This window comes from Scyliorhinus canicula, chromosome 2, assembly GCF_902713615.1.
Source record: "Scyliorhinus canicula chromosome 2, sScyCan1.1, whole genome shotgun sequence".
Classification (NCBI taxonomy): Eukaryota; Metazoa; Chordata; class Chondrichthyes; order Carcharhiniformes; family Scyliorhinidae; genus Scyliorhinus; species Scyliorhinus canicula.
Genome location: NC_052147.1, coordinates 192,037,291 through 192,063,598, shown reverse-complemented (window position 1 = coordinate 192,063,598; position 26,308 = coordinate 192,037,291). Strand labels below are relative to the sequence as shown.

The following is a 26,308-nucleotide window of genomic DNA, read 5'->3' as shown; positions in this document are numbered from 1 at the left end:
ATAAACACCCATTTCTTAAAGGTACTCTCACATGACAACATGGAGGAGTCCAACTGCAACTTGTGTATACAGGCATAGAGGCAACATAGTCAACCATGAAGCATTTTGTCAGTTCTCTGAACATTACAGCAGGGCCCACAGTGATGGAGATGCTGATGATTGCTCCAGTTGTTTTAATGGTACCTCAGATTGTTGCCGTCTTAACTCTACTTTTGCTTTCAAACTTTGGAAAGCATTATTTCAGTTCTAGACTCTGTAGTACTGAGGTGTAGTCCAATGAAAGTGGCACTGAGGCCATGGGAGTGGCAATATGCTTTCATCTTTCAGATGACAATATATTTCCCTGATGCACTTTGATGCCAGATGGCCAGCTGGGCCAGACTGCATTGGTTATTGTCAAGATGCGGTGGTGTGCAACCAGTCCCTCTACGTTCATAGCTCCTCAAGATTGCCAACCACAACTATCTTAAATGTCCTCACCTTACATGCTGTTGCCACCATAGAAGTACCACTTAGGAATGTCAGAATAGGAAATCAAGCTCACAGGACAGGCCCCAGGTTTTGCACAAGATTGACTTTTGCAAAGTGTCACTCTAAACCAATTTGAAATGAACCATTACTGACCGGTTTGCCACTGGACTACATTTCCTTTGCATTGGTTTGGACATTTTTCAGCTGGGTGTTAAGGTTGGTTGTGAAGGTTGGAGAGACTATTGGGGCATTGAAAGGCAGGTGAATTCAACAGAACCTGTCATGGATTAGTTTCTGATACAAAGTTGGCATCGTTGCTGATCCATGCCCTCCTCGTTGTTCATGGATGCCTGGTTTCCTCAGCTTGCTCCTCTATGTCTTCACAATGTGACTACAAAAGTAATACTGTGGCGAATTAAGCAAAATGAGGACGATTCTGAAGGCCCTCTCAGTTTGTTACTAAAAAGCCTTTGATTGCAGCATTGCTAAGCCTGTGTGTGAAGGTTCGTTACTGAAGTCAAAGGTCAGGTGTTCATAGAAACTTGCCTCCATGCAACATCTTTTGACCCGATGGGATGAATGGAAGAAAAGGACGATAGCGGGCTGGGGTCGGACAAAGTCACCATGAAAACTACCAGGAAATGCGCCACAGACCTTCATTATTTACTGCCTGTAGTCAGATACCAGCTGCACTTCCCATTCATGAATACTCTAAGGTCTTCATTTGGAGCTTCAGAGCACTGTGTATAATTAATTATTCCCTGGACATTTAGGAAACTACACATTGGAGGAATCCCGGAGCTTGCTCCTCCGGCTTGCTTGCCTCCATAGGGATGCTGACAAAATTGTTCCTCTTGTCAAAGTGTGCACCCATTGCATGCAAAGCAATGCAAATTGACTGGCATTGCAAGTGTTATCTGGATTGGATTGGATTGTTTATTGTCACATGAACCGAGGTACAGTGGGGGGGGGGCGCGGGGGATCACAGGGGTGGCCCCCACGGTGGCCTGCCCCGTGATCGGGACCCACCGATCTGCGGGCGGGCCTGTGCTGTGGGGGCACCCCTTCCTTCCGCGCCCGCCCCTGTAGGTCTGTGCCATGGCTGGTGCGGAGAAGACACCCCCCTGAGCATGTGGTAGAATACGCCGGCCGGTCTGCCCATGCGCGGAACCACGCCGGCGGTTCTGCGCATGCGCTAACTCGCGCCGGCCCTTTGGCGCCAGTTGGCATGGCGCCAACCCCTGCCGCCGGCCTAGCCCCTGGAAGTGCGGAGGATTCCATAACTTCCGGTCGGCCTGATGCCAGCATGGCTCGCGCCACTTTTGCGCCAGCGTCGGGCCATCGCAGGGATTCAAGAGAATCCCGCTGATCGACACCGGCATCACGTAAAGCAGATAGGAGTGTAGTATTAATCAGGTAAGTCCATAAGAGGGTGGTTTAGGAGTCTGGTAACAGCAGGGAAGAAGCTGTTTTTGAATCAGTTTGTGCGTGTTCTCAGATTTTCTTCAGATCTCCTGCCCAATGGAAAAAGTTGGAGAAGTGAGTAAGTCGGGCGGAGGGGGTCTTTGATTATGCTGCCTGCTTTCCCAAGGCAGTGGGAGGTGTAGATAGAGTCAATGGATGGGAGACAGGTTCGTGTGATGGACTGGGCTGTGTTCATGACTCTCTGATGTTTCTTGCGTTCTTGGGCCAAGCAGTTGCCATACCAGGCTGTGATGCAGTCAGATGGGATGCTTTCTATGGTGTATCTGTAAAAGTTGGTAAGAGTCAGTGTGGACATATCGAATTTCCTTAGTTTCCTGAGGCAGTAAATGCGCTGTTGTGCTTTCTTGGTGGTAGTGCTGATGTGGGTGAACCAGGACAAATTTTTGGTGATGTGCACACCTCGGAACTTGAAGCTGTCAACCATCTCCACCTCGGCCCCGTTGATGCTGACAGGGGTGTGTACAGTCCTTTGCTTCCTGAAGTCAATGACCAGCTCTTTAGTTTTGCTGGCAGTGAGAGATAGATTGTTGTCATTACACCACTCCACTAGGCTCTCTATCTCCCTCCTGTATTCTGACTCGTCATTGTTTGAGATCCGACCCACTATGGTCGTGTCACCAGCAAACATGTAAATGAAGTTGATGCAGCAGTAAACAACCTTGTTGATTCGAAATTGAGGTCCATATTTCAATCGCCGGAGGTAGAACTTTGCTGAGGGGCTTCAATAGTTGCTGCAAAAGACAATCTTACTTGTTGAAGTGAAGGCTCCAGACACTCTGTTCCACACTCACTTTGAGGCAGTAGATCTTGTTAAGGGTGAACCGTGTGCTTTAAGGCCTCCTGTGCTTGATCTTGTTTCACACTCTTTTGCCAGCAGTTGCAATTCTTTGCTGTCTTTGCTCGCTGCTGTTCTCCATGTAGCTCTAAAGGTGGACACGGCAAAACATCCATTTTGAAAACAACAAATGTTTGAAGCTCTTGTACAAACAAAGTGCTAAAGCTGTAAAAGATCACATTGCCCCATTAATATGCAGCTAAAATAACAAATCCAAGCCCACTAACAACCTAAAACAACCACAGCATTAACTGTCTGCTGTCGAGGATCCCTTTGTATATCACCAAAATAACCAGTTGGCTGACTGGCACCTAGAATCACTGGGCCAGGCTCGGAACATTCATATCCCACATTCCCTCAATCCAGTATTGTGAAAGGCAAAGGACCTTTATTTACATATTTCAACTGCTCTGTTCAGGAGCTTGTCCAGGATGGTTTAAAGCCACCTGAATCAATATGGTGAATGCCAGACCACAAAAAAATGCTGTATTGGGTGAAAGATATTGCTGACCCAAATTGGTCCCCACTGCACTTGTTGGGTCCAATCTAGCCCAATTTCCACCCCACTGTCCCAACCCATAGTTCCACATCTGGGGCAGAATTTTCCCATAATTTGTCAACGTGTCAGGCTCTGACTGAAGACCAGTGTGCATCTCTCCATATGCACGAGTGAGTTTTCAGACCAGATCTGGAGCAACCCTGACAAAAAAAATCATGGCAATGGTTTACACTGTCAGTCTGGTGGGGCAGCAAGGCTGGCTCCACAGGAATCGGGCCACCGTCTTTAAAGATTGTCCTGATCAGAACTGGAGATAAACACCTTCCAGACCCTGCCCCCACCCTCTCACCACAAATATATCAGGATCTTTCACCCCCCCCCCCCCCCCCCCATTGCACAATTATTGGGTTTTCTCCCCCCACCGCACAATTGTGCGGGGCTCTTCCCCCCACCGCACAATTATCAGTGTCTCTCGCCCATAACCACCACAGGAGTATTGCCAGCGCTCCCGTCCCATGCCTGCTCCCCCCCCCCCCCGCTCAATGCAAGCCCCACCCTGCAATCCCAGGTTCTCCTCCCTCACTGCCCACTCTCCCGCCACTGCCAATTCTCCCCTTCAAAGGTCTCAGCACTTTCCACCCCCCAAACCACACATAATGGGGAAACACCCTCCTCCCCTCCCAAATTGGGTTCACCAGAGGTCCCATCTCTGGCACTGCCCCCTCATACAGGTTGGCACTGCTACATCACCAGTGAGGGGCGGAGAAAATCGGGAAACAAGATCCCGCCAGTGAGAATTTTGTTTCCCGACTCTTAGGGTATTTTGCGCTAGATTCGCTTTTCTCGCTGCTGGCAAACACAGGTGCAAAACCGCCCCCATTAGACTCAGAAATAAAGATTATGTCATCCCATTTTGCAATCTACCATGTAACAGTAGCTAAAATATTGATTCCTCATGGCTAACTGTTGTGCCGAGCTCGACTAATTCTGGAAGCTTCCGTGAAAATGTGAGAGCAGAATTCTAATTTGATTGTTATCTTGAAAGTGTTATGCACTAAATCTATATATACAGAGTTTTGGAACACTCATATCCCACCTACACACAATCTACTATGCAAATAATGGTTTTCATTTTGGAAGATGATGATGAGGTTCTGATTATTGACATGGTCATGAATAAAGAACAGAATATTTTAAAAAGAATCACTAAGGTGGAATATTTGTTGCTTCCGTTAATGACAATAGCTTGCTACATTAAGCACTTTTCTGCAATTTTCAACACATGCTTTTTTGAAAAAGGCTTGTCAATATGTTACTATAGCTATCAAATTGTAAAACTTTCCTTAATGCATTCCTCTAGAATTATTTGGCGAGCTCGTGTGATCTCATCGATTTGATGCTACTGATGTGTTTTTTTTATAGAATGCTGAGATGTCGCCTCAACAGAGGAAGAAGAGTGTATACACACCTCCAACTATGAAAGGTACTGTTCAGGTACTGTTCCAAATTCTGCTTGTGCATGAGTACTGTCCATTGCAAAAGCCGACTGGAGCCTTTCAGACCTAGCTTACCTCAGCAAATATTTCCATTGTGAACTTGGTTGAACTAGTTCTCATCCAAAGAATGCAGTGGATAAATTAAATGATTTGCAATGGATTGATAATAGGTGATTCATCAACCTATTAATTTTACACTGCAGTGAACCAAATTATAATGGTGGCTTTGTCCTCATTATTTTGACACTTTAACTTGGAATCAAAAAGGGATCTAAATTAACTAATTTTGACTGACTTAAAATCCTCACCTTATTGATTCCTTGCTGAAAGCACAATAGAGGTCAAAAGGCCTAGAGATAATTTGGTTTCTCCATCTTCAGTGCCGTCTAAACTTAGAATGTAAAGGTTAAATTAGAATGGATATTGAAGGTGCCTTCTGATACCATCACTTTGAATGCATTATAGTTTCCTAAGTGGCAGTCACATCACCCTGCACTGACTATATGTTCACAAGGCTCGCTCATACTGGCCATCACAGGCTTCATTCCACTCATTCCAGCAACATGTTTGCAGCATAGGATTTGGAACTATCCAGATTAAAGAAAAACATTTTCAAGGCGTGAGGCGGGGGTGGGGAGGAGAGCCACATTTGGTAATAAAGCAAAACTTACTGACAATACATTCAAGATATCAGTCAGTGGTTTCCTAAACCAATGTTTCTACCAATGCAAAACAAAATTGAAAGATTCGAACACATTCCTCACTTCATAATCACTGCCATTTCAGATTACAATGTTTATTGCCACAGAGAGAATTATCAATAAAGCAAGTACTAAAAGATTATTGCAGAGTTTTAATGAAGCTTGCTACATAAGACCATGAGATATAGGAGCAGAATTAGGTCACTTGGCCCATCGAGTCTGCTCCGCCATTCAATCATGGCTGATATTTTCTCATCCCCATTCTCCTGCCTTCTCCCCATAATCCCTGATCCCCTTATTAATCAAGACTTTTGAAGAAACATAAAATGAGAAAACAGCTGTATAAATATTTCCGAACCAAGTGGACTGAATGCCACTTAAAAGTGCAATGAGCCAAATTTAAAATGCCTGATATAAGAAGACCTTTACTGAGTTTATTTTCATTAATGACTTTACTATCAGTAAAAGTAATATCAGTGTTAAATTCCTACACTTATATACTTCAGATATGCTATTTGACCAGAGTTTAATGACTGGCCTTGTCTAAATGGGTTAGTTTGTTAGAAGTCTGACATTATATACTTTGATATAATTTCTTAATATACAATTATTAATCTGAACTACACTGAGCCTTAAATCCCACAAGTCAGGGGCCCGGATTTCCCACTTCCAAAAGTGGTGAATGCTGAGACATTGGGCATTGTTGTGTACGGGGTCTTTCGGAAATCCTGCACTGCGCAAAGCATGGTAATTGCCTGGGAAGTTTAAACTTCCGACGCACACATTTGTGCTGGCTGGCCTCCTCCAAAAATGTCTTCAACACTCGAATGTTGGAAACTTGGGTCTGTTGCATGATACTTAATCAGATACAGCAGAAATGATCCCACCAGCCTCCTGAAATACCTCCACATAGCCTATCATATCTCAAACTCCATGCACCCCACCCCCAAATACTCACCCTCCGACCTTGACATGTACTTCATACCCATTCCCCACTTATCTGAAAGTACCTTCACACTCCTGACCTGACTACTTGCCTCTCCCGACTAGTCACCCCAATGGCCTTTCCGTGGATGGCTGAACAGACTGATTGTTGCTGTAGCCGAGACAGGGAGACCTGGTTGCAAGGAAGGATAAAGGCTGGGCTCTATATTTGCAGTCATCAGAAATATCTGCAGCATTGCCACTGACCAGGAGATTTAGGCCAGTCTTCTCCATTACAAGCTGCTGGTAAGTCACAGCTGTGGTTATGCAGGTACCATTTTAGTCATAGGCATGATTATTAAAATAATAATTAATGGAATACATTAATACATTGCAAATACATGTACTTCATATGTATATATTTACTTACCGTGCAGTAACCAGGAAGTAAATTAGAAACTTAGAAAATTCAAAAAAGTTACACATTTTGTTGTTCAGCTTACCATTTTACCAACAAATACACAAAAGGTCAAATATGCAGATTGTTATCTGCATATGATTATTGAGATCACATACCAATGGCTGTCTTTACTCATTTACATGGCGGGAGCGACACAGTGGCACAGTGGTTAGCACTGCTGCCTCACAGCACCAGGGACCCAGGTGCGATTATGACTATTGGGCCGAAGTCGGGTGCTCTTCTGGAGGGTCGGTGCAGACATGATGGGCTGAATGACTGCCTTCTGCACTTTAGGGACTCTATGAGTTACTAATCAGGAATATAATTATCCTCTTCTGGATTCCATAATATATGGCTAATGCCTACTGCATTGGACTAGACTTGTAACTTACCTGTTACATTGTTGCCCAATAATACCCTTGTTTTTCAATTATTTTTATATCCCAAGTAGAACGCATAATATAAAAGTCAATGTTGATTAATTTCAGCAGGAATTCTCTTGTTAATCCATTGTAGTTTCAGTGGAACAGCTGTGGAAATCCCGGAAAATGTGTAAATGATATTTAGTTTTTTTAAAAGAGCTTTTCAATCCCTTTCTGTCAAAGTTGTAGAAGAGTGGGACAATCTGTACTGAAATTCACCCCCCCCCTCCCCCCGTAGTTGAAAGTTGCCTAATCCCAAAATATTACCACGGCTGCATAACCTATGACCTGGATCTCCCCATGTTGGAGGTCTGCTGGTGGAGAATTCTTTGCTTCTGGACAACAGTTGAAGCTGACACAATGTGGGTAATTTTAACTTTTGAAGACAGTGCAACTAGAATGATGCAGAATAGACCACCCATTAAACATCTCTCATGATTTTAGTTTCCATTAACATCAATAAGGAAGAATATGGCGACAGCTGTACAATGGGACAATGGATCAGATGTTATATTTATACTCTTGCCAAAATTTAAAATGACCCCCAATGCCCTAGAATTCAGGAGCCCTCATGAGATAACTTCATTGCAGTAATATAAGCCGACTTGTGACACTGATAAAGATTATTATTATTAGATTTTCAAACCACTCTGGTGTTAGCAAAATCATCACATTAGTGAAATAATGTCCAATAATTTGAGTTGAATTGAAACGTTTCCATGAATGTAGGACGAGGAAGAGTCCAGCATTTTTCCCCCAATGCTGCCAAATGCACCCAATAATGAACGATTTTTCAATAAACATGCATGATATACATTCACACAGTGCAAATAAATCTACTTCACATGTATATATTCACGGACCATTCTAAAAGGAATACATAACCAAACTAACCAATGTATTTAACATTCTAATCTGAAATAGACATGTATTTTCTTTGTCTTACTGATGAAATAATATTGCCACATTAAATTTGACTGCAAGACAAATCTTTAAAATTTGTATGAAACAGCTGTAAGACATTGCAACAATGTTTAGACTTTGTTTGCCTTTGCAAATGTTCAGGGTAGTGGTGCACACATGGGTCATCCTAACGGCCCAGTTTTACAACTATAGTTTACAACTATATCAAGGCCAGAATTCTCCCCTACCCGGCGGGGCGGGGGGGTCCCGGCGGGATGGAGTGGCGTGAACCACTCCAGCGACGGGCCGCCCCAAAGGTGCGGAAAAATCCGCACCTTTAGGGGCCAAGCCCTAACCTTGAGGGGCTAGGCCTGCGCCGGAGTGGTTGGTGGCCCGCCGGCCGGTGGGAAAGGCCTTTGGCACCACGCCAGCCGGGGCCGAAGGGACTTCGCCGGCTGGTGGAAGTCCGGGCATGCGCCGGAGCGTCAGCGGCTGCTGACTTCATCCATTCGCATGCACAGGGGCGGGGGGTCACTTCTGCGTCCTCCATCGTGAAGGCTATGGCGAACACGGAAGGAAAAGAGTGTCCCCATGGCACAGGCCCACCCGCCGATTGCCCCGCGCCCCCCACCCCCACCCCAGGACCCCGTAGCCCGCTCGTGCTGCCTGGTCCCGTCGGTAAGGGAGGTGGTTTGATTCCCGCCGGCAGGACCGGCATGACAGCAGCTGGACTTTGGCCCATTGCGGGCCGGAGAATCGCCGGGGGGGGGGGGTGAGGGGGGGGGGGGGGGTGGGGGCGACTGGCGCGGCGCGGTTCCCGCCCCCGCCGAATCTCTGGTGCCGGGACTTTGGGAGACGGCGGGGGCGGGATTCACGCCGGCCCCCGGCGATTCTCCGACCCGGTGGGGAGTCGGAGAATCCAGCCCCAAAAATCTTAAATTGTTTCCAGGTTCACTATTCAGTCTGGGACAGCTAATCCTGGGATCATTAATCGCTGCAGATTTCCTCAGATTAACAAGGTGGGGCGGGACGGGAAGAATCACCCTGGCCTCCTGGATATTATTCGTTGAGAAGTTTGCACACAGAAATCAGGGGAAAAGACTGGAGTCATCTCCAGTGCCAGTGTCTGGCAATATTCAGATCTCAAGGCAACGGTCACATGTACAAAGTATTGTTAAATTGAAGAAAGAAGAGTGCACCTAGTGCATGAATCAGTACAAGTAAGAGATAAGCGGGAAATACATACCTTAAAAAGACAAGGGCTGGATTTTATGGGACACGTTAGCCCCTGCAGCTTTGCACTAGTACCTCCCCCAGCTAAAGAGTCAGGGGACCGGCAGAAGAACAGCTATCCCACTGCCATTGGCTTGAAGACAGGATTTCCACCCTTCAGGAACAGGAAGTCGCACCTTAGAGAGCTTCCAGCTAATCAGGTTCCACTGCTGGTGCTGCACTCATGGCTTGAGGAGGCATTCAGGATCAGATGGCAGCACGGTAGCATAGTGGTTAGCATAATTGCTTCACAGCTCCAGGGTCCCAGGTTCGACTCCCGGCTTGGGTCCGGCATGTTCTCCCTGTGTATGCGTGGGTTTCCTCCGGGTGCTCCGGTTTCCTCCCACAGTGCAGGTTAGGTGGATTGGCCATTCTAAATGGCCCTTAGTGTCCAAAATTGCTTAGTGTTGGGTGGGGTTACAGGGTTATGGGATAGGGTGGAGGCGTGGGCTTGGGTAGGGTGCACTTTCCAAGAGCCGGTGCAGACTCGATGGGCCGAATGGCCTCCTTCTGCAACGTAAATTCTATGATTCCTGAGATCGCAACTTAGGGAGTATTTAGGGGCCTTGCTGACGGGTCCCAGCAAGGAGAATGTGGGACCATTGTTTGAGAGGTTGTGGTGGGGGGAGGAAGATGCTGGGGGATAATGGCCTCCAATGGACTCAGATGTTGCAGGGATAGCTGCTGGGCTGACTGCTTGGCAGGGGCCTGTCCTTCCATTGGTTAAATCCTGGTGACGGAGGGGTTAGGCACTTAAGTGGATCTCAATTGACCCACTGGTGGGCAGGCCACCCGACAACAACCCTGCCACTTGTAAAATTGAGGTGGCGGCAGGGGCAGACAGGTTGGTGATTGGCAGGCCATCGGTTGGATTTTACATGACTCCCCGCTTTCAAACCCACCGGTGGGGCTGTGTAAAACCCAACTCAATGACAGATAGATTTGTGTGATTTCCTAATGTTTTCAAATATTCTTGACATGTGTAACCTTTGAAAATATTTCTGAATAATAGTTAAAGGGATCAGATTTCTGTGATAGATACTCTTGTAACTGATTCATATTTTTTATTTTTTTTACAGTATTTTCTTAATAGTTTCCATCAGATGACTTGCCTTATTATGATGTTAAAGCAGATTTCTATGTTCCTGCTTGCTTTTAGCTCTAAAACATTCTTATAATGAGAGTAATGGGAAAGATAGCTTTCACTGTAATGAGAGACTTTGCGTTCTGAATGTGCAAATGTAATCCAATTTACAATGGGATTAATGAAGCAGCGAATGTTTCGAAAGGAGAAAATTGAGGCATATAGTGAGAAGGTGGATATGTGGATATGAGATCAAAGAGAAAGACTTGCAGGGCCTAATTAATGTTTCTTGTTTCTGAAATGTATGTCCTTATATTTCTAAGCCATTACTGCAAAAAGATATCAGTCCAGAAGTAGCGTTAACGTATTATTCAGAAATTGCAGGTTAAGTAGCCGAGTGGAATCACAACTGAACTGTCACATGGTGAAAATATTCATTTAGTTGAACTTAGCAGTTGACTCATATAAAGATTTTTTTTACTAATGCAATATTAGGAAATATTGAGAAAATGAGATGCACATTGTGCGTTAAAACAACATTTAATTGATATATGACATTAAAACTGAACAGTGCTGTTTGACTAACCTTGCAAATAAGCTAAAGCATGAATCAGCAAAGTTCAGGAAGCAATTGATTTGCAGATAGCCATGCATTTTTGGGCACTTAACCACTCATGTAATCAACGAAGCAACCATAAATAGTGTTTCCCCTTCCACCTTGCGCACTTTTAGATCACTTAATGGAATCAAATAGATTTGTTTTGCATTCTCAAAATGAAATATAATCGGAAAGGTCTAGTTCAGCTCTGAGTGTAGAAACCCCAACATTAAGATATTTGATATAACAAGAAATTTGCATTGCTCTAATACCTATGGAGCAATTCAACAGCATCCCTGGGCTCTCAGGTCTCCCAGGCATTGAAAACTCAGGATGGTCGGGTGTTGATAGGGTGGCAACCTGGCACTCCGGCTGGCACCTTGGCACTGCCAGCCTGCCACTTTGGCACTGTCACTGTGCCACTCTGGAAGGTACCAGGTTGTTTTTGCCAGGGGTCATGCCCGGGTGTGCCTTGCCCACAAGACTTGGGGTGAGGGCAGCTCGAGGACCTGTAAGAAGTAAGCTGGGTGAAGTGGGGGGGTCTGGTGGTTGGGATGGGGTGACGGAGGGGGTCCGAAAGATCGGGGCTGCCTTTAAAAATGGCGCCCCAATCCACGAATAGCAGGAAATGACTGAAGTGCGATCTTGATGGGGATTTCCTCACCGTGACCAAAACAAAACACGGCAAAGTCCTGGAAACACTCCGTTGAACATCACCGAAACCGGACATAGATTTTTAATGGTTGAATCGTGCTCCATATTTCAAATAAACAAATATATCCCATTATAGCCCACGGGTCACTTACTTATTGTGCTTACATTTGTTCCTTCTATCTTTGAATATTGGGGGCTGGATGTTTGCTCATTGTTGATGAAATAGAACATCAAGATTTTTATTTTACATTTCTTGATGACGTATGGGTGATACTGATATAGCTACATTTTTATTGTTGATTCCTGCATGCCTTAGCATTGACCCAACAATAATTTTAAAATGCATGGGGTGGAATGGTGGCACTGTTAGCACTGTTGCCTACAGTGTTAGTGACCCAGGTTCAATTCCGGCCTTCGCTGATTGTCTGCGTGGAGTTTGCTCATTCTCCTCGTGTCTGTTCCCTCCGGGTACTCCGGTTTCCTCCCACAGTCCAAAGATGTGCTGGTCAGGTGGATTGTCCATGCCAAATTGCCCCTGCGGTCCAAAGATGTGTAGATTAGGTGGATTGGCCGTGATCAATGCGCAAGGTTTCGGGGTTAGGGTGGGGGAGTGAGCCTAGGTAGAGTGCTCTTTTGGAGGGTTGCTGCAGACCCGATGGGCCGAATGGTCTCCTTCTGCACTATAGGGATTTTACGGATATGAATTCTAATAATTAAGGAATGCAGTGTATGTCCATGCCATAATGATGTGTGATGTTGCACTTGTTCTTTCTGATGATAAAGGTAATGAGATTGGAGGTATTGTTAAAGTGATATTGGCCAATTACTGCAGCACATCCTGCTTATATTATATTCTGTTCTTACAAAGGAGAAGATACATATTTGACCCTGGGACTGAATTGATGATCAAGAAAATTGATTTATTTTGAACTTAAATCTTGTAGAAACTTTGAGAGGTCCAGTGGGGACCTACTTATCACTTCTGGCCCGGTCTTGTAGCCACATTGTTGATATCAGTTGTCAAAGGTGACCTTTGAAAGGTTGCTGACGGGGGACGCAATGATAGTTGTGCCTTTAAAGGTCAGGAGAGTTTACACCTTTTCTTGTTGGAGATAATCATCCCCTGATATGGTGCAAATGTTGATTGTCACTTTTCATCTCTCGGCTGGATGTCACTCAGGTGTTGCTCTAGGCTGGCATGCATTTTCTGCGTATTTGTGAATTAAGGTGAACATTGTGGAATTATCAGAGATCATTCCTGAATTCATGATGAATGAAAGAAGACTGATGATGCAGCTGAAGATTAGTCAAAGAACTTTTTCTATTCATTCATGGACAGTGGGTATACCTGGCAAAGTGGGTACTTATTTCCCTTCCCAAATTGCCCTTGAGACAATGGTGATGAGCCGTTTCTTGAACCACTGCAATCCATGTGGTAAATGTACTCCCTCGTCGCTGTCAGATACGGAAATTCAGGGTTTTGACCCAATAACAATGAATGAATGGTGATATGTTTTAAACTCAGCATGATGTGTAACTTTGAGGTGATGGTGTTCCCTGGCACCAGCTGTCCTTGTTCTTCTATGTGGTCAAAGCCTCGGTTTAGGAGGTTTTGTTGAAGAAGCCTTGTTAAGTCATTGTCGTGCAACTTGTAGATGATAGAGATATGCATGACATGCACGGTGTGCCAGTAGTAGAAGGAACAAATATTTGGATTGCCTGCCAATCAAGAGGGCTGCTATGTTCTGGGTGATGTTGAAACTCTTATCTGCTTTGGAATTGCATCCATTCAGACAAGTGAAGAATATTCTATCATACTCTTGAATTGTGCCTTGTAGATGGTGAAAAGGCTTTGGGGATTCAGGAGGTGAGTCACTCACCACGAAATTCCCAGCCTCTGACTTCTCTAATAACCAAAATATTTCAATGGTTAACCCAATTAAGGCTTTGGTCAATGGTGACCCCTGGGATGTTGTCAGTGGAGAATTTGGTGATGGTAATGCCATTTTCCGGAGGAACTCCGCTAATGATATCCTGCATCTGCAAAGATTAGCCCTCAAGGACTGCAAACATCTGTTATTATTAGCAAATTCAGATTTATGCAAATTAGTGGATACATGAATTTAAACTTCACACCATTTTTCCATAGAATTCATAGCACACATTTAAGCAAATATAAAGAAAACTATTCAGCTTTAAATGACGATTATTATGAAGGCAAATATGGTCACAGTTCTGTGCATATTGATAGCAATGAGATAAAATTCATCTGTTACTGTTGGTGGTTATTGGTTAAGATTGAATTATTGACTAAAGCAGACACATTCTGCTATTCTTCAGTAGTGCTTTTTAATGTCTACCTGAAATACAGAGTAGGCAGAGAGTGCCTTAGTTTAATGTTCTATTTGAAGGGCAGGATTCCCAATAAATCAGCACTCCAATTGTACTGCTTAAATTACAATTGTATGACTTCCTCCAAACCCAAGGTGATAGAGTTATCAGTTGAGGCTGTGTGACACACACCTATTTTCAAAAGCATGTTAATGCAATATATCTTGTGTATAGAATGTACTAAAGTGGAATTGATAAAATAGCCATGCCAAAAGTATTAGTTTAGTCCCATGGCATATGAGTAACATTAGACAGATTTTAAAATGTTCTTAAATAGCACTGCTAATGGTGTTGTAGTAAATAACTTCTTTGGACATACTTTTCTGCCATGTCTTTCTATAGCAAAGACATATGACTTCTGGCTAAACTATTCTAAAGTGACACATATTACTTTAAAAGTTAATGGTGACCTTATTAGCTTTTTGCTGGCGGAAAAGCTTTTGAATAGGTAAGTAGAAAAAAAAGTAAAGAATTAATTATAAAATTGCACTAGGCAATGGCTATGCCAGAGTTAAGCGCCAGGGTTCCCTGAGCCTCCGAGCCAATATTGCGCTCGGTGTGGGGGCGGAGAATGGAGCGTCAGACTGCAATCGGGTCCGACGCCTGCCCGTGATTCTCCGCGGACCAGAGAATTGCCGCCAGTCACACAAGCGCGGTCGACGTGCCGGCCAATGAAAGTGGACTCCGCGACGATTCTCCGCTGGCAACTGGCCGAGTTGCCGCCGGTGTGTTTCTAACATGGTTCCACCCGTCGGGCACTTGGAGTGGCGGCTGCCGTGGCTGCCCTGGTGAGGGGCGGGGGGATCCGTCACTGGGGGAGGTCCTCCAGGATGGCCAGGGTTCCGATCGGGGACCTCCGATCGGCGGGCGCTCGCGATCTGGGGGAGGCCTATATTGTTGGAGCTGGCTTGCTGTGTAGGTCTGCCATGTTGCGCGAACCTGCAGCTGGAAGTGCAGGGCCCCATATCGGCAGCCGGAGCTGCGTGGCGCAATCCGGCGCCCTGCAGACCCTCGTAAGGTAAGTGAATCGCTGGGCCAAGGGGTCCGTTGACCCTGGCATGAAATGCTCCGGTGTTTACGCCAGCGTCAACACTTAGCCGCAGTTTCGGAGAATCCCACCCCCAATATTCTGCTCAGTTATGAATGTCACATTATGAAAATGGACATTAAAAGCCATAGGGCGCGAATCAGTGACCTCAGGTTTTTCGGCGCCTGACCTTTTTTTGACCTCGGCGAGGAGCTCCCTGTTGAACCCACTCTTTAAGTCATTTCTTACACTGGCAAGCTGAGCTTGCCATTGCAGGAAGACCGCTTGCAGATTGGGGCACCATTTTTAAAGGCAGCCCCGATTTTCCGACTCCCCCAGAACCCCCACTGCAGCCTCAGGAACCCCCCACTTCACCCAACCTACCGCTTCCCAGGTTCTCTAGAACCCCCTCACCCCACCTCTTATGGGCAAGGGCCCTTCGACCCAACCCCTGGCACTGGGCACCTTGGCACTGTCAGCCTGGCCATGGTGCCTGGGTGGAAGTGTCAAGGTGCCAGGCTAGCAGTGTCAAGGTGCCCAAGTGCCAGGAGAATGCCAAGGTGCCATCCTGCCCATGGCTGACCTCCCGGGGGCTTCAACTCCCCAGCGAGACCCCCCAAGGTGCCATCATGACTGGTTCACGACTTTGTGAACCAGGACCAAACAGTGCCCAGTTGAGGCCTTACTGGCGAGGCTGGTGAATCCCTGGCCCTGGGTGAATCGGGTGAGCAAATATTTAAATGACCCATTATATGTGAATCTAAATCTCGCGAGACTTTCAAGCGTTGTAATTCTTGATGAAGGCCTCTCGCGCGATTCATCAGCCTCATCCCGAGACAAAGTCGGGTCCGACGAGGCCACTGAATCGCACCCATAGAGTGCATAAACAAATAAGCATCTGGCTGATCCTTAGTCCAAGTGTCTTTCTTTATAACTATTTTTGCTGTGGTAAATTAGGTTAAAAGAGTATTTTAAAATTGCAATGGATGCAGTAGAATAAATATTTTGTGATCTATATGGGAAGCCAGTGACAAGAGGTCATCAATTTAAAATGATCACTTAGAGGATGGCAAGAGAAAAGCTAAGAAAAATAATTTCATGCAGAAGGATTTGGAGCATGGATTGGTTTGCCATCGGGAATGATTGGGAGAAGGGCTACTGCACCTTTTCACGCAAGAGTGACTGAACAGAGCAAGGTGGGAAGATCAGGAAAAGGGAAGAGTGGAATTTGGGTTTCTGTGGCTCAATGAGGGCAGAGAAATGAGGGTCAAATTACCTCCTTCTGTGCTGTCAATGTCCATGGTAATCAAAAATAAAATAAGTAAAGCAGACCAGTGGGTATAGCATGAAATGAAATGAAAATTGCTTATTGTCACAAGTAGGCTTCAAATGAAGTTCAGGGGCCTGTTCGGGGAGGCTGGTACAGGAATTGAACCGTGCTGCTGGCTGTTGTGTTGTGTTGGGTATGCTGGGTCTGCGAGGACTGCGTTTACCATAGCAGTGAGAGAGACAGGCTTCCAACACTTGGAGAAATACAACTCTATTTTATTGAACTACCAACTTTTAAACATACTTAGACTGTGGGTTGACACTATGCTGAGTTGACTGGAGACCTGAGGCTAACCTGACCAGACTATCCTGCTACCACATGGTGGATGTTCGTGTTGTTGCTCACAGGCTCTGGCTGTCTCAGAGGCTACATCCCAAGAGAGCGGGAAAACTAGTGCCCTCTGGCTTTATAGTCGCCGTGTCCTGTCTGGTGATTGGCTGCTGTGTTCTGTGTGTTAATTGGTCATCCTGTGTGTCAATCAATGTCTGTCTGTGCACCATCATGTACTTGTGTGTATATTATGACACTGACCTGCCTTGGTCTGCTTTAAAAGCCAGCGATTTAGCCCTGTGCTGAATCATATTATTATACCAATCAAACCATGGACTCAAGTGTTTCTTCATATCATAGCTGTGACCAGGAAACCTAGTATCAGTGCTGAAATTCTATATTGGCTACGATATTCCATGTACACACTTTGTCTCCTAACAGAAAAGCAAATTACTAAGGGCCCTGGAATCTGAAGCAAAAACAGAAAATACTTGACAATTTCAGCAGGTCTGCCAGCATGTGGAGAGAGAAGGGAGCTAACATTTCGAGTCTGGATAAGAAAGTGCCAGGGTGCAACCCTGCCCTGTTCCCCACTACCTGGTGGCCTCAACACCCCAACAGGACTGCCTCGGGTGCCATCATGACTTGTTCACGACTTTGTAAACCAGTACCAAATGGCACCCGGCTGACAAAGAGTCATCCAGACCCGAAACGTTAGCTCCCTTCTTTCTCCAAAGGTGTTGTCAGACCTGCTGAAATTGTCCAGCATTTTCTGTTTTTGCCTCGTTACATGTTCCACCACATTGGCCTTCTGCGTTGCACGAATCTTCATTTTAAGTCAGGATAACCAAGGTTGTGGGTAAGCCACATACACAAACTGAATATCTAGAAGTGACTTGGTAACAAAGGAATCTTGATTAATAGTGCTGAAAAGAGAGATGCGTTGCTGAAGCTTTTCATGGTGCACACATCAGGACAAATTCAAAAATGCCAAATTTTAAATGATCACAATTTATAAAATGGGAGAAAAGTGTGCTGATTTGCTGGCAAGTCGACTCTAATTAGCTAAAGCATTCCCATGGAGAAAGCAACAAGACAAATAGGCACCAATTAATTTGTAAAAAAAGGCATAAGGCTTGAACATATTCCCTTTGCTTGCAGAGAATGTTTTCCTATATATGGATGAATATGTAGCTGAAGAGATGGTGTCAGGGGGAGGGTTTCAGAATCCTGGGGCATTGGGACTGGTCCTGGGGGAGGTGGGACCTGTATAAACTGGACGGGTTACACCTGGCCAGGACTGGAACTGACGTCCTATTTGCTAGAGCGGTTGGGGATTGTTGGGGATGGGAACTGATGCAGGAAGTAGGGAGGTAGTAAAACAGGGACTGAAACAAAAGGCAGTAAGGGGGAAAGTGTAAGGCAGAGAAGCCATAGTCAAAAATCAAAAAGGGCGACAGTACAAGGTACAGTGACTGAGGGGAGCTCAGTGAATAGGCCCAGTAATACTAAAAGGAATAGAACGGGAAGTAAAAACATAAATGGAAAGCAACATGGCAGGTTGTTACATGAAGATATGGGTTCAACGACAAGGAAAATTAGCAGAAATGTTAAAAGGAAAAATAACTTAGGAGAGGTTACTGATCAAGGTGTTAAGATTCAAAACAGAGGTATAAAAGCCAACATAAGTGTACTTTACCTGAATGCTCATAGTATTCGGAATAAGGAAAATGAGTTGATGGCGCAAATCATCGTGAATGACTATGATTTAGTGGCCATTACTGAAACATGGTTCAGGGATGGTCACGACTGGGAATTAAATATCCAAGGGTATCAAACTATTCGGAAGGACAGAGTGGATGGTAAGGAAGGTGGTGTAGTTCTGTTATTTAAGGATGACATCCGGGCAATAGTATGGGATGACATCGGTGCTATGGAGGATAAGGTTGCATCCATTTGGGTGGAAATCAGGAATAGTAAGGTGAAAAAGTTACTGATAGGAGTAGCCTATAGGCCACTAAATAGTAACATTGTGGTGGGGCAGGCAATAAACAAAGAAATAACTGATGCATGTAGAAATGGTACAGCAGTTATCATGGGGGATTTTAATCTACATGTTGATTGGTTTAACCAGGTCGGTCAAGGCAGCCTTGAGGAGGAGTTTATAGAATATATCCGCGAAAGTTTCCCAGAACAGTATGTAATGGAACCGACGAGGGAACAAGCAGTCCTAGATCTTGTTCTGTGTAATGAGACAAGATGGATTAATGATCTCATAGTTAGGGGTCCTCTCGGAAGGAGCAATCACAATATGGTGGAATTTAAAATACAGATGAAGGGTGAGAAGGTAAAATCAAACACTAGTGTTCTGTGCTTAAACAAAGGAGATTATAATGGGATGAGAGAAGAGCTAGCTAAGGTAGACTGGGAGCAAAGACTTTATGATGAAACAGTTGAGGAACAGTGGAGAACCTTCCAAGCGATTTTTCACAGTGCTCAGCAAAGGTTTTTAACAACAAAAAGGAAGGACGGTAGAAAGAGGGAAAATCGACCGGGGATATCTAAGGAAATAAGGGAGAGTATCAAATTGAAGGAAATAGCATACAAAGTGGCAAAGATTAGTGGGAGACTAGAGGACTGGGAAATCTTTAGGGGGCAACAGAAAGCTACTAAAAAAGCTATCAAGTAGAGTAAGGTAGAGTACGAGAGTAAACTTGCTCAGAATATAAAAATAGATAGTAAAAGTTTCCAGAAATACATAAAACAAAAAAGAGTGGCTGAGGTAAATATTGGTCCTTTAGAGGATGAGAAGAGAGATTTAATAATGGGAGATGAGGAAATGGCTGAGGAACTGAACAGGTTTTTTGGATCGGCCTTCACAGTGGAAGACACAAATAACATGCCAGTGACTGGTGGAAATGAGGCTATGACAGATGATTGTTATCACTGAGGAGGTAGTGATGGGCAAGCTAATGGGGCTAAAGGTAGACAAGTCTCCTGGCCCTGATGGAATGCATCCCAGAGTGCTAAAAGAGATGACGACTAGGGACTTTTCACAGTATCTTCACTGAAGCATACTTGTGACAATAAGCGATTACTACTACAACTACTACTACTAGTGATAATTTACCAAAATTCATTAGACTCTGGGGTGGTCCCGGCGGATTGGAAAATGGCAAATGTGACACCACTGTTTCAAAAAAAGGAGGTCGGCAGAAAGCGGGTAATTATAAACCAGTTAGCTTAACTTCGGTAGTAAGGAAGATGCTGGAATCTATCATCAAGGAAGAAATAGCGAGGCATTTGGATGGAAGTTGTCCCATTGGGCAGATGCAGCATGGGTTCATAAAGGGCAGGTCATGCCTAACTAATTTAGTGGAATTTTTTGAGGACATTACCAGTGCGGTAGATAACGGGGAGCCAATGGATGTGGTATATCTGGATTTCCAGAAAGCTTTTGACACGGTGCAACACAAAAGGTTGCTGCATAAGATAAAGATGTATGGCATTAAGGGTAAAGTAGTAGCATGGATAGAGGTTTGGTTAATTAATTGAAAGCAAAGAGTGGGGGTTAATGGGTGTTCCTCTGGTTGGCAATCAATAGCTAGTGGTGTCCCTCAGGGATCAGTGTTGGGCCCACAATTGTTCACAATTTACATAGATGATTTGGAGTTGGGTACCAAGTGCAATGTGTTCAAGTTTGCAGACGACACTAAGATGAGTGGTAAAGCAAAAAGTGCAGAGGATACCGGAAGTCTGCAGAGGGATTTGGGTAGGTTAAGTGAATGGGCTAGGGTCTGGCAGATGGAATACAATGTTGACAAATGTGAGGTTATCCATTTTGGTAGGAAAAACAGCAAAAGGGATTATTATTTAAATGATAAAATATTAAAACATGCTGCTGTGCAGACAGACCTGGGTGTGCTCGTGCATAAGTCACAAAAAGTTGGTTTACAGGTGCAACAGGTGATTAAGAAGGCAAATGGAGTTTTGTCCTTCATTGCTAGAGGGATGGAGTTTAAGACTAGAGAGGTTATGCTGCAATTGTATAAGGTGTTAGTGAGGCCACACCTGGAGTATTGTGTTCAGTTTTGGTCTCCTTACCTGAGAAAGGACGTACTGGCACTGGAAGGTGTGCAGAGGAAATTCACTAGGTTAATCCCAGATCTGAAGTCTTTGGATTACGAGGAGAGGTTGTGTAGACTGGGACTGTACTCGTTGGAATTTAGAAGGGTGCGGGGGGATCTTATAAAAACATATGAAATTATGAAGGGAATAGATGGGATAGATGCGGGCAGGTTGTTTCCACTGGCGGGTGAAAGCAGAACTAAGGGGCATAGCCTCAAAATAAGGGGAAGTCGATTTAGGACTGAGTTGAGGAGAAACTTCTTCACCCAAAGGGTTGTGAATCTATGGAATTCCTTGCCCAGTGAAGCAGTTGAGGCTCCTTCATTAAATATTTTCAAGATAATGATAGATAATTTTTTTTGAAGAATAAAGGGATTAAGGGTGATGGTGATTGGGCCGGAAAGTGGAGCTGAGTCCCCAAAAGATCAGCCATGATCTCATTGAATGGCGGAGCAAGCTCAAGGGGCCAGATGGCCTACTCCTGCTCCTAGTTCTTATGTTCATATTTTCTCATATGACTGTATGCTGTTTCCAGTAAGTGTGGATGAGTCCTGTTAGGGGCTCGACTGATTATCTTAAATTTGGTTTTCATCTGGTTATTAACACATTCAGGATTGTTCAAGAAGTACTGCCTCATTCTGCTGCCTACATCTAAATGTGGAGGTTTTGTTTTGGGTTTTGTGAGCATAGGCTGGTTGAGTTTGGTCTGTATTCTGGCTATTACAAACAACCAAAGGATTTGATTTGATCAAACAATTGTTGGGACATGCTCGAGGGTTTTTGTCAGCAACACTGTGGGCCCAAACTGCTTGGGAAAGCTGCAGAAGGATTTGGAGCATTGAATGGTTTGCCATTGGGAATGGTTGGGACAATGGCTACTGCACCTTTTCAGGCAAGAGCACACTTCACTTAGGTTTCCGCAGTGTGCCAGTTTAACCATGATTAAAGATTTTTTAATGTTAAGGTGGTGGCTAAATGATTAAAGGATAATTTAACTACAAATAGCCTGATTAACTTTTAAATTAGATAGTATCTCACTATATAACCCAATAATAGGCAATAAATTACATTCAATCATTGGTAAAATGAAAACTCGATTTCCTAAAATGCTTTAATATGCATTTAAATGTATAATTTTATTTTTAACTTTCTCAAAGTTTTAGTCCTTGATAGTTTTATATGCCTTGCAGTTCCTTTTCTGAATACTAATGTTTTAATTTAGGATTAAAACCAACCAGTTTGCATTATGGGAATATTGAGGTTTAATTACATCCTTGTCCATTGGAAACCACTTACTATCTTTAATTGTATATATACCACTCAGTGTTCTTGTATATCATCAAAGATGATTTGAATTGCCATTAATGTTTTTTCTTTCTTGATGGTGGTGTTCTTCCACTTCTGGGAGTGAAATATGTAAATGACAAAGCTGGTAAGATAATATTCATAAGAGTGCGGTCAGACCTCAGTCTGTGATGTTATGCAACTGATACTGCAGTAATTGCAGATCTTTTTGTGGTAGCAGAATATATGAAACCAAGGTAATATTCTATAAATAAACATGTTTCCAGCTACCCTTCATTCCTGACACTTGTGTGTAAACATATTTGTGGATTGTCCAACAGTCTAATTGGATTCAAAACATTCTTTCGCCTTCAAATGAACAAACAATGTGATGATGTGCCCACAGGACAAATATTTTTTTTAACAGACTTTCTCACCTGTTTTTCTCCTAACAGCATTTCTGTTAGATTAAGACATTATGCTTGACATTGCATTACTGCCAGGCTGATGTTAATTTATTAAGAGTAGACTCTTCAACATTTTTGAAGATGTGATTATGTAACAATATCCTACTTAGATGTGCATTGTAGAAAAGAATTGAGAAAGCGTCAGTAAATCAGCAGCTTCAGCCTCTGTTTTTATGCCTCAGAAGGCCAAACCAGCTCAATGTCTTTCTATGGGATGTGTGGTCATGCTTCATTTATTCACATACACATTAAGCATTAAGTTTATTCAGACTCAGTTTCCATCTGGTGCGACGGATATTTCCTAGATATTTTACAAACCAAATTTTACCCCAAATGGCATTCCTGTTAGGATAAGGTTCATGATGTTGCTAGCCCTCTTGTGGGCACTCTTCAGTTTTAAATGTTACAAAGCTATTCACCTCCACAGCCTAGGTGCCACATAACAACTAAACACATGAACCTTTCAGAAGTGGGGGAAGGGGGCGGTGTGGGGGGAGGGGAATGGGATAACAATCAAGAGCAGCAATCTTGGCTGATCGTTCTCCTCCAAACCTTGATGTTGATGCTAACTGTTGTCCCGCAAGTGATACTCCAGCAGAAATTAGTTGAAAAACAAACACGAGGATGAGGTATATGCTGATTTTTCTGACTGGAACCAGATTACTTTGTCCAAAAGACTTTCAGGAACGACCGAGAAACATCAAAGCGATGTTTGTGCTGCCAAAGTCAATATGAACTAAGTACAATAAAATATTACCATATTCATCCAGAAATATCTGGCAACAAAAAGGGCTTGCAGGTGGTGCAGAGATTCATTCCTCAGTCTGATTGGATAGGCCTGTGACACACATGGAGTTGGGCCCCTCGCCTGATCATCATCATCAAACTGGCAAGCTGCGGAAACCTAAAGGATTTGCCCAGGCAGCTTTTCGAAGAGGATGGGCCACATTGTTGCCTCAGGTAAATCTTCACGTAAGTCATTCAAGAGACTCAGCTGAGAGAAATGGGAGAACACATCTAGGAGAGGGGCATAATTGGGAATCAGGGGAGGGAATCTGTGAGTATCAATGAAGCAACATCTGCAAAAACATAGAATGGGGCATAAGTGGGGAGGGATGGGAAGGAGGACATCTGTAGGAATCAGGAAAGGATCTTTGGCAGTGAACAAGAAGAGAGGGACAGGCATTGGGAAAGGAACATTTATGGTTAGAATCACATTGTAGACCAGCAGACAACCTGGGACCGTCCTCATTTGGGTCACACCCCCTAAATCGCAGGATTAGTTTTATAGTGAATCTAGGCTGATGACCATGCCTACTTTTGATTATTTTTAGCAGTTATCCTTAAAATCTCACCTTGATTGTTTCATTTAGGAAGTATTCAGTTTTTACAGTTGCTTTCTTCTTGAAATATTCATTATATGAACAAATGGTGTGCGTTTGTTTTGAAAGGTAGAGCCCAAATAAGCAGTGAGTAGCTCAATAACTATGATGTGGAGATATTGGCATTGGACTGGGGTGGGCAAGTAAGAAGTCTTACAACACCACGTTAAAATCCAACAGGTTTGTTTCGAATCACCAGCTTTCGGAGTGCAGTTCCTCCCTCAGGTGATGAAGGAGCTGAACTCTGAAAGCTAGTGATTCGAAACAAAGCTGATGGACTTGAACCTGTTGTAAGACTAGCACAATAACGGAAGCCAGCAAGATTCCAGGTTTGATTTTAGCTGAGTTAACTGATGTAAATCATGATGATGCGTTGGTGGTGGTTCAAAGATGCTGGCTTAGGAAGCTTCCTGTTCATGATTGGTATTAAGACTGTGTGATACGAGCTAGGCACGTATGTATGCAGATTTTAGTTGGGGACTGACCAAGCTCTAGTGTGATCCCCAAAGACTGAATGACCTGGAACTGCATTACAATTATAGGATATCCTGGGGATTATTTTATTGTCAAAATTTAAACATGAATAGTTGAAAGTTTAGTTGAGGGTCTGCTACTTATTGAACAGTATTCCACCAATGATTCAAAGCCTTTAGGAATTAGGAAGAAGCAAATTGGCAGGACAAAATAGAGAAAGAAAATATTTTAAAATATTCCTTTTGTTCGTTAAGATGCGTATTAATGGTCACATATTTCCTCATCCAGTTCCATTTGTAAATAAAAGTGACTTAAGTCAAGTTTCATATACGTGAGGCACCCTCCCACCCTCATACCCAAGAGTTATCTCAACATGCAAACGCAATATCTACTATGAGTTAAACTACACCTATACTTAACTTCAGGCCAACTGGCACTGTGCAAATGGATAAGGCCTTTATCTGGATTTCACTTGGCTGGTTCGAAGAAAGTGGCTCTGTCTCTGCTGGGCTCATCCGTCAGGTAGCAATCGTTGGTCTTGAACTTAGCTGGCTGTTCCTGCTGCAATTGGGTTGGCACAGGCCGGATCCAAAAGAGACAGAACACACACATGGCTGTGTCCTCTTTCATCCCTCTGGGATTTTGCGCTCTTTGGAGTGGTCCTTAACCTTGGACCCAATAGTTCGACAGGGCTCTGATCACTCTCTTCAATTTCAGCCAATAAAGGGGCGGGTGCCTTGGTAGCTGGGCAGGTCCTTAGCAGTCATTGACTTTGGTAGTTGTGCCTTCTGAGTAAGGGGAGTGGTGCCGATCAGTCTGTGGCTGTACCGGTTGCTTGATTGGAGTTCGAGTGTCCTGGGAAAATGGGCCATTAAAATGTAAACGAGTGGGGGTTTCGATCAGGTCTGGTTACCTGTGTTTTAGATACACATAGGCTGTGTATCTATCTGAGTCCTGGGTTGGCCATAATTCCCATAGTCCTTTGCAGGTGGCCATCTTAGATGGCTACACCGCATACCAGGCAATCGCGCAGCATGTTGCTCAACACTGTGCTGAATTTGCAATGTTAAGCTATTTGGCGGAGTCTGGCAACAAAAGCTTAACTTGACTCTCCTGCATCCCTGACAACTGAATTAAAGTTAGAGTGCCATGATATGATGGAGAGTCTAGGGTTGAAGTGCTCTTTCACTTGCGGCACAATTTGGTGAAACAGTTTTGTGTTGGAAACCTCAGGGGCGTTACATTCCTTGAGCTTATAGGTCTGGGACCCAGTAACCATCAACAAAATTACATTTTGCTTATCTTTCCCTGTGACCTCATTGGCAGTAAAGCAATACCGGAGGCGCTCAATATATTGGCTCCAGTCTTCGGCCCCCTCGTCAAAAGAATTGGGTTTTCCTATCATAGGCATTGTTTCATACTCACTGTTTTTCTAAAGACTTTTTCCTTTTTCGTTCATTGGAGGCTTCTGATTAAACCCCTTCCCCCACAAATTCCAAGACTTGCAATCGTTGTCTGATTTGCCATCGCCAATGTGTTAGCTTGAGGTAATACTGAGGAGGTTTCTTGTATAACAAAATAGGTTTATTGAGAACAGCAGAAAGCTTAAATGTATACAGGCACATTGATCTCTAAAACAGGCCTTTTCTCTATGGCTCCCAGGTCGGGGTTTACACACTCCATTGGTCGGGGTTTGCACACTCATGCACGATAGGTTCTGAACCGGTCACATGGCCCATGAGGGATCGTCC

At 44.1% G+C, this 26,308-nt stretch overlaps 1 protein-coding gene across 4 annotated transcripts in view; it reads left to right on the top strand.

Moving 5' to 3' along the window:
* The window catches only part of ppp1r1c (protein phosphatase 1, regulatory (inhibitor) subunit 1C), a 158,833-nt gene that overhangs the window by 81,468 nt on the left and 51,057 nt on the right, over window positions 1–26,308 (top strand). For all 4 annotated transcript variants that reach the window (XM_038789241.1, XM_038789240.1, XM_038789243.1 and 1 more), the window contains exon 4: window positions 4,713–4,773. In XM_038789241.1, the coding sequence (XP_038645169.1) occupies window positions 4,713–4,773 (61 nt within the window). The remainder of the gene's footprint in view (window positions 1–4,712; window positions 4,774–26,308) is intronic.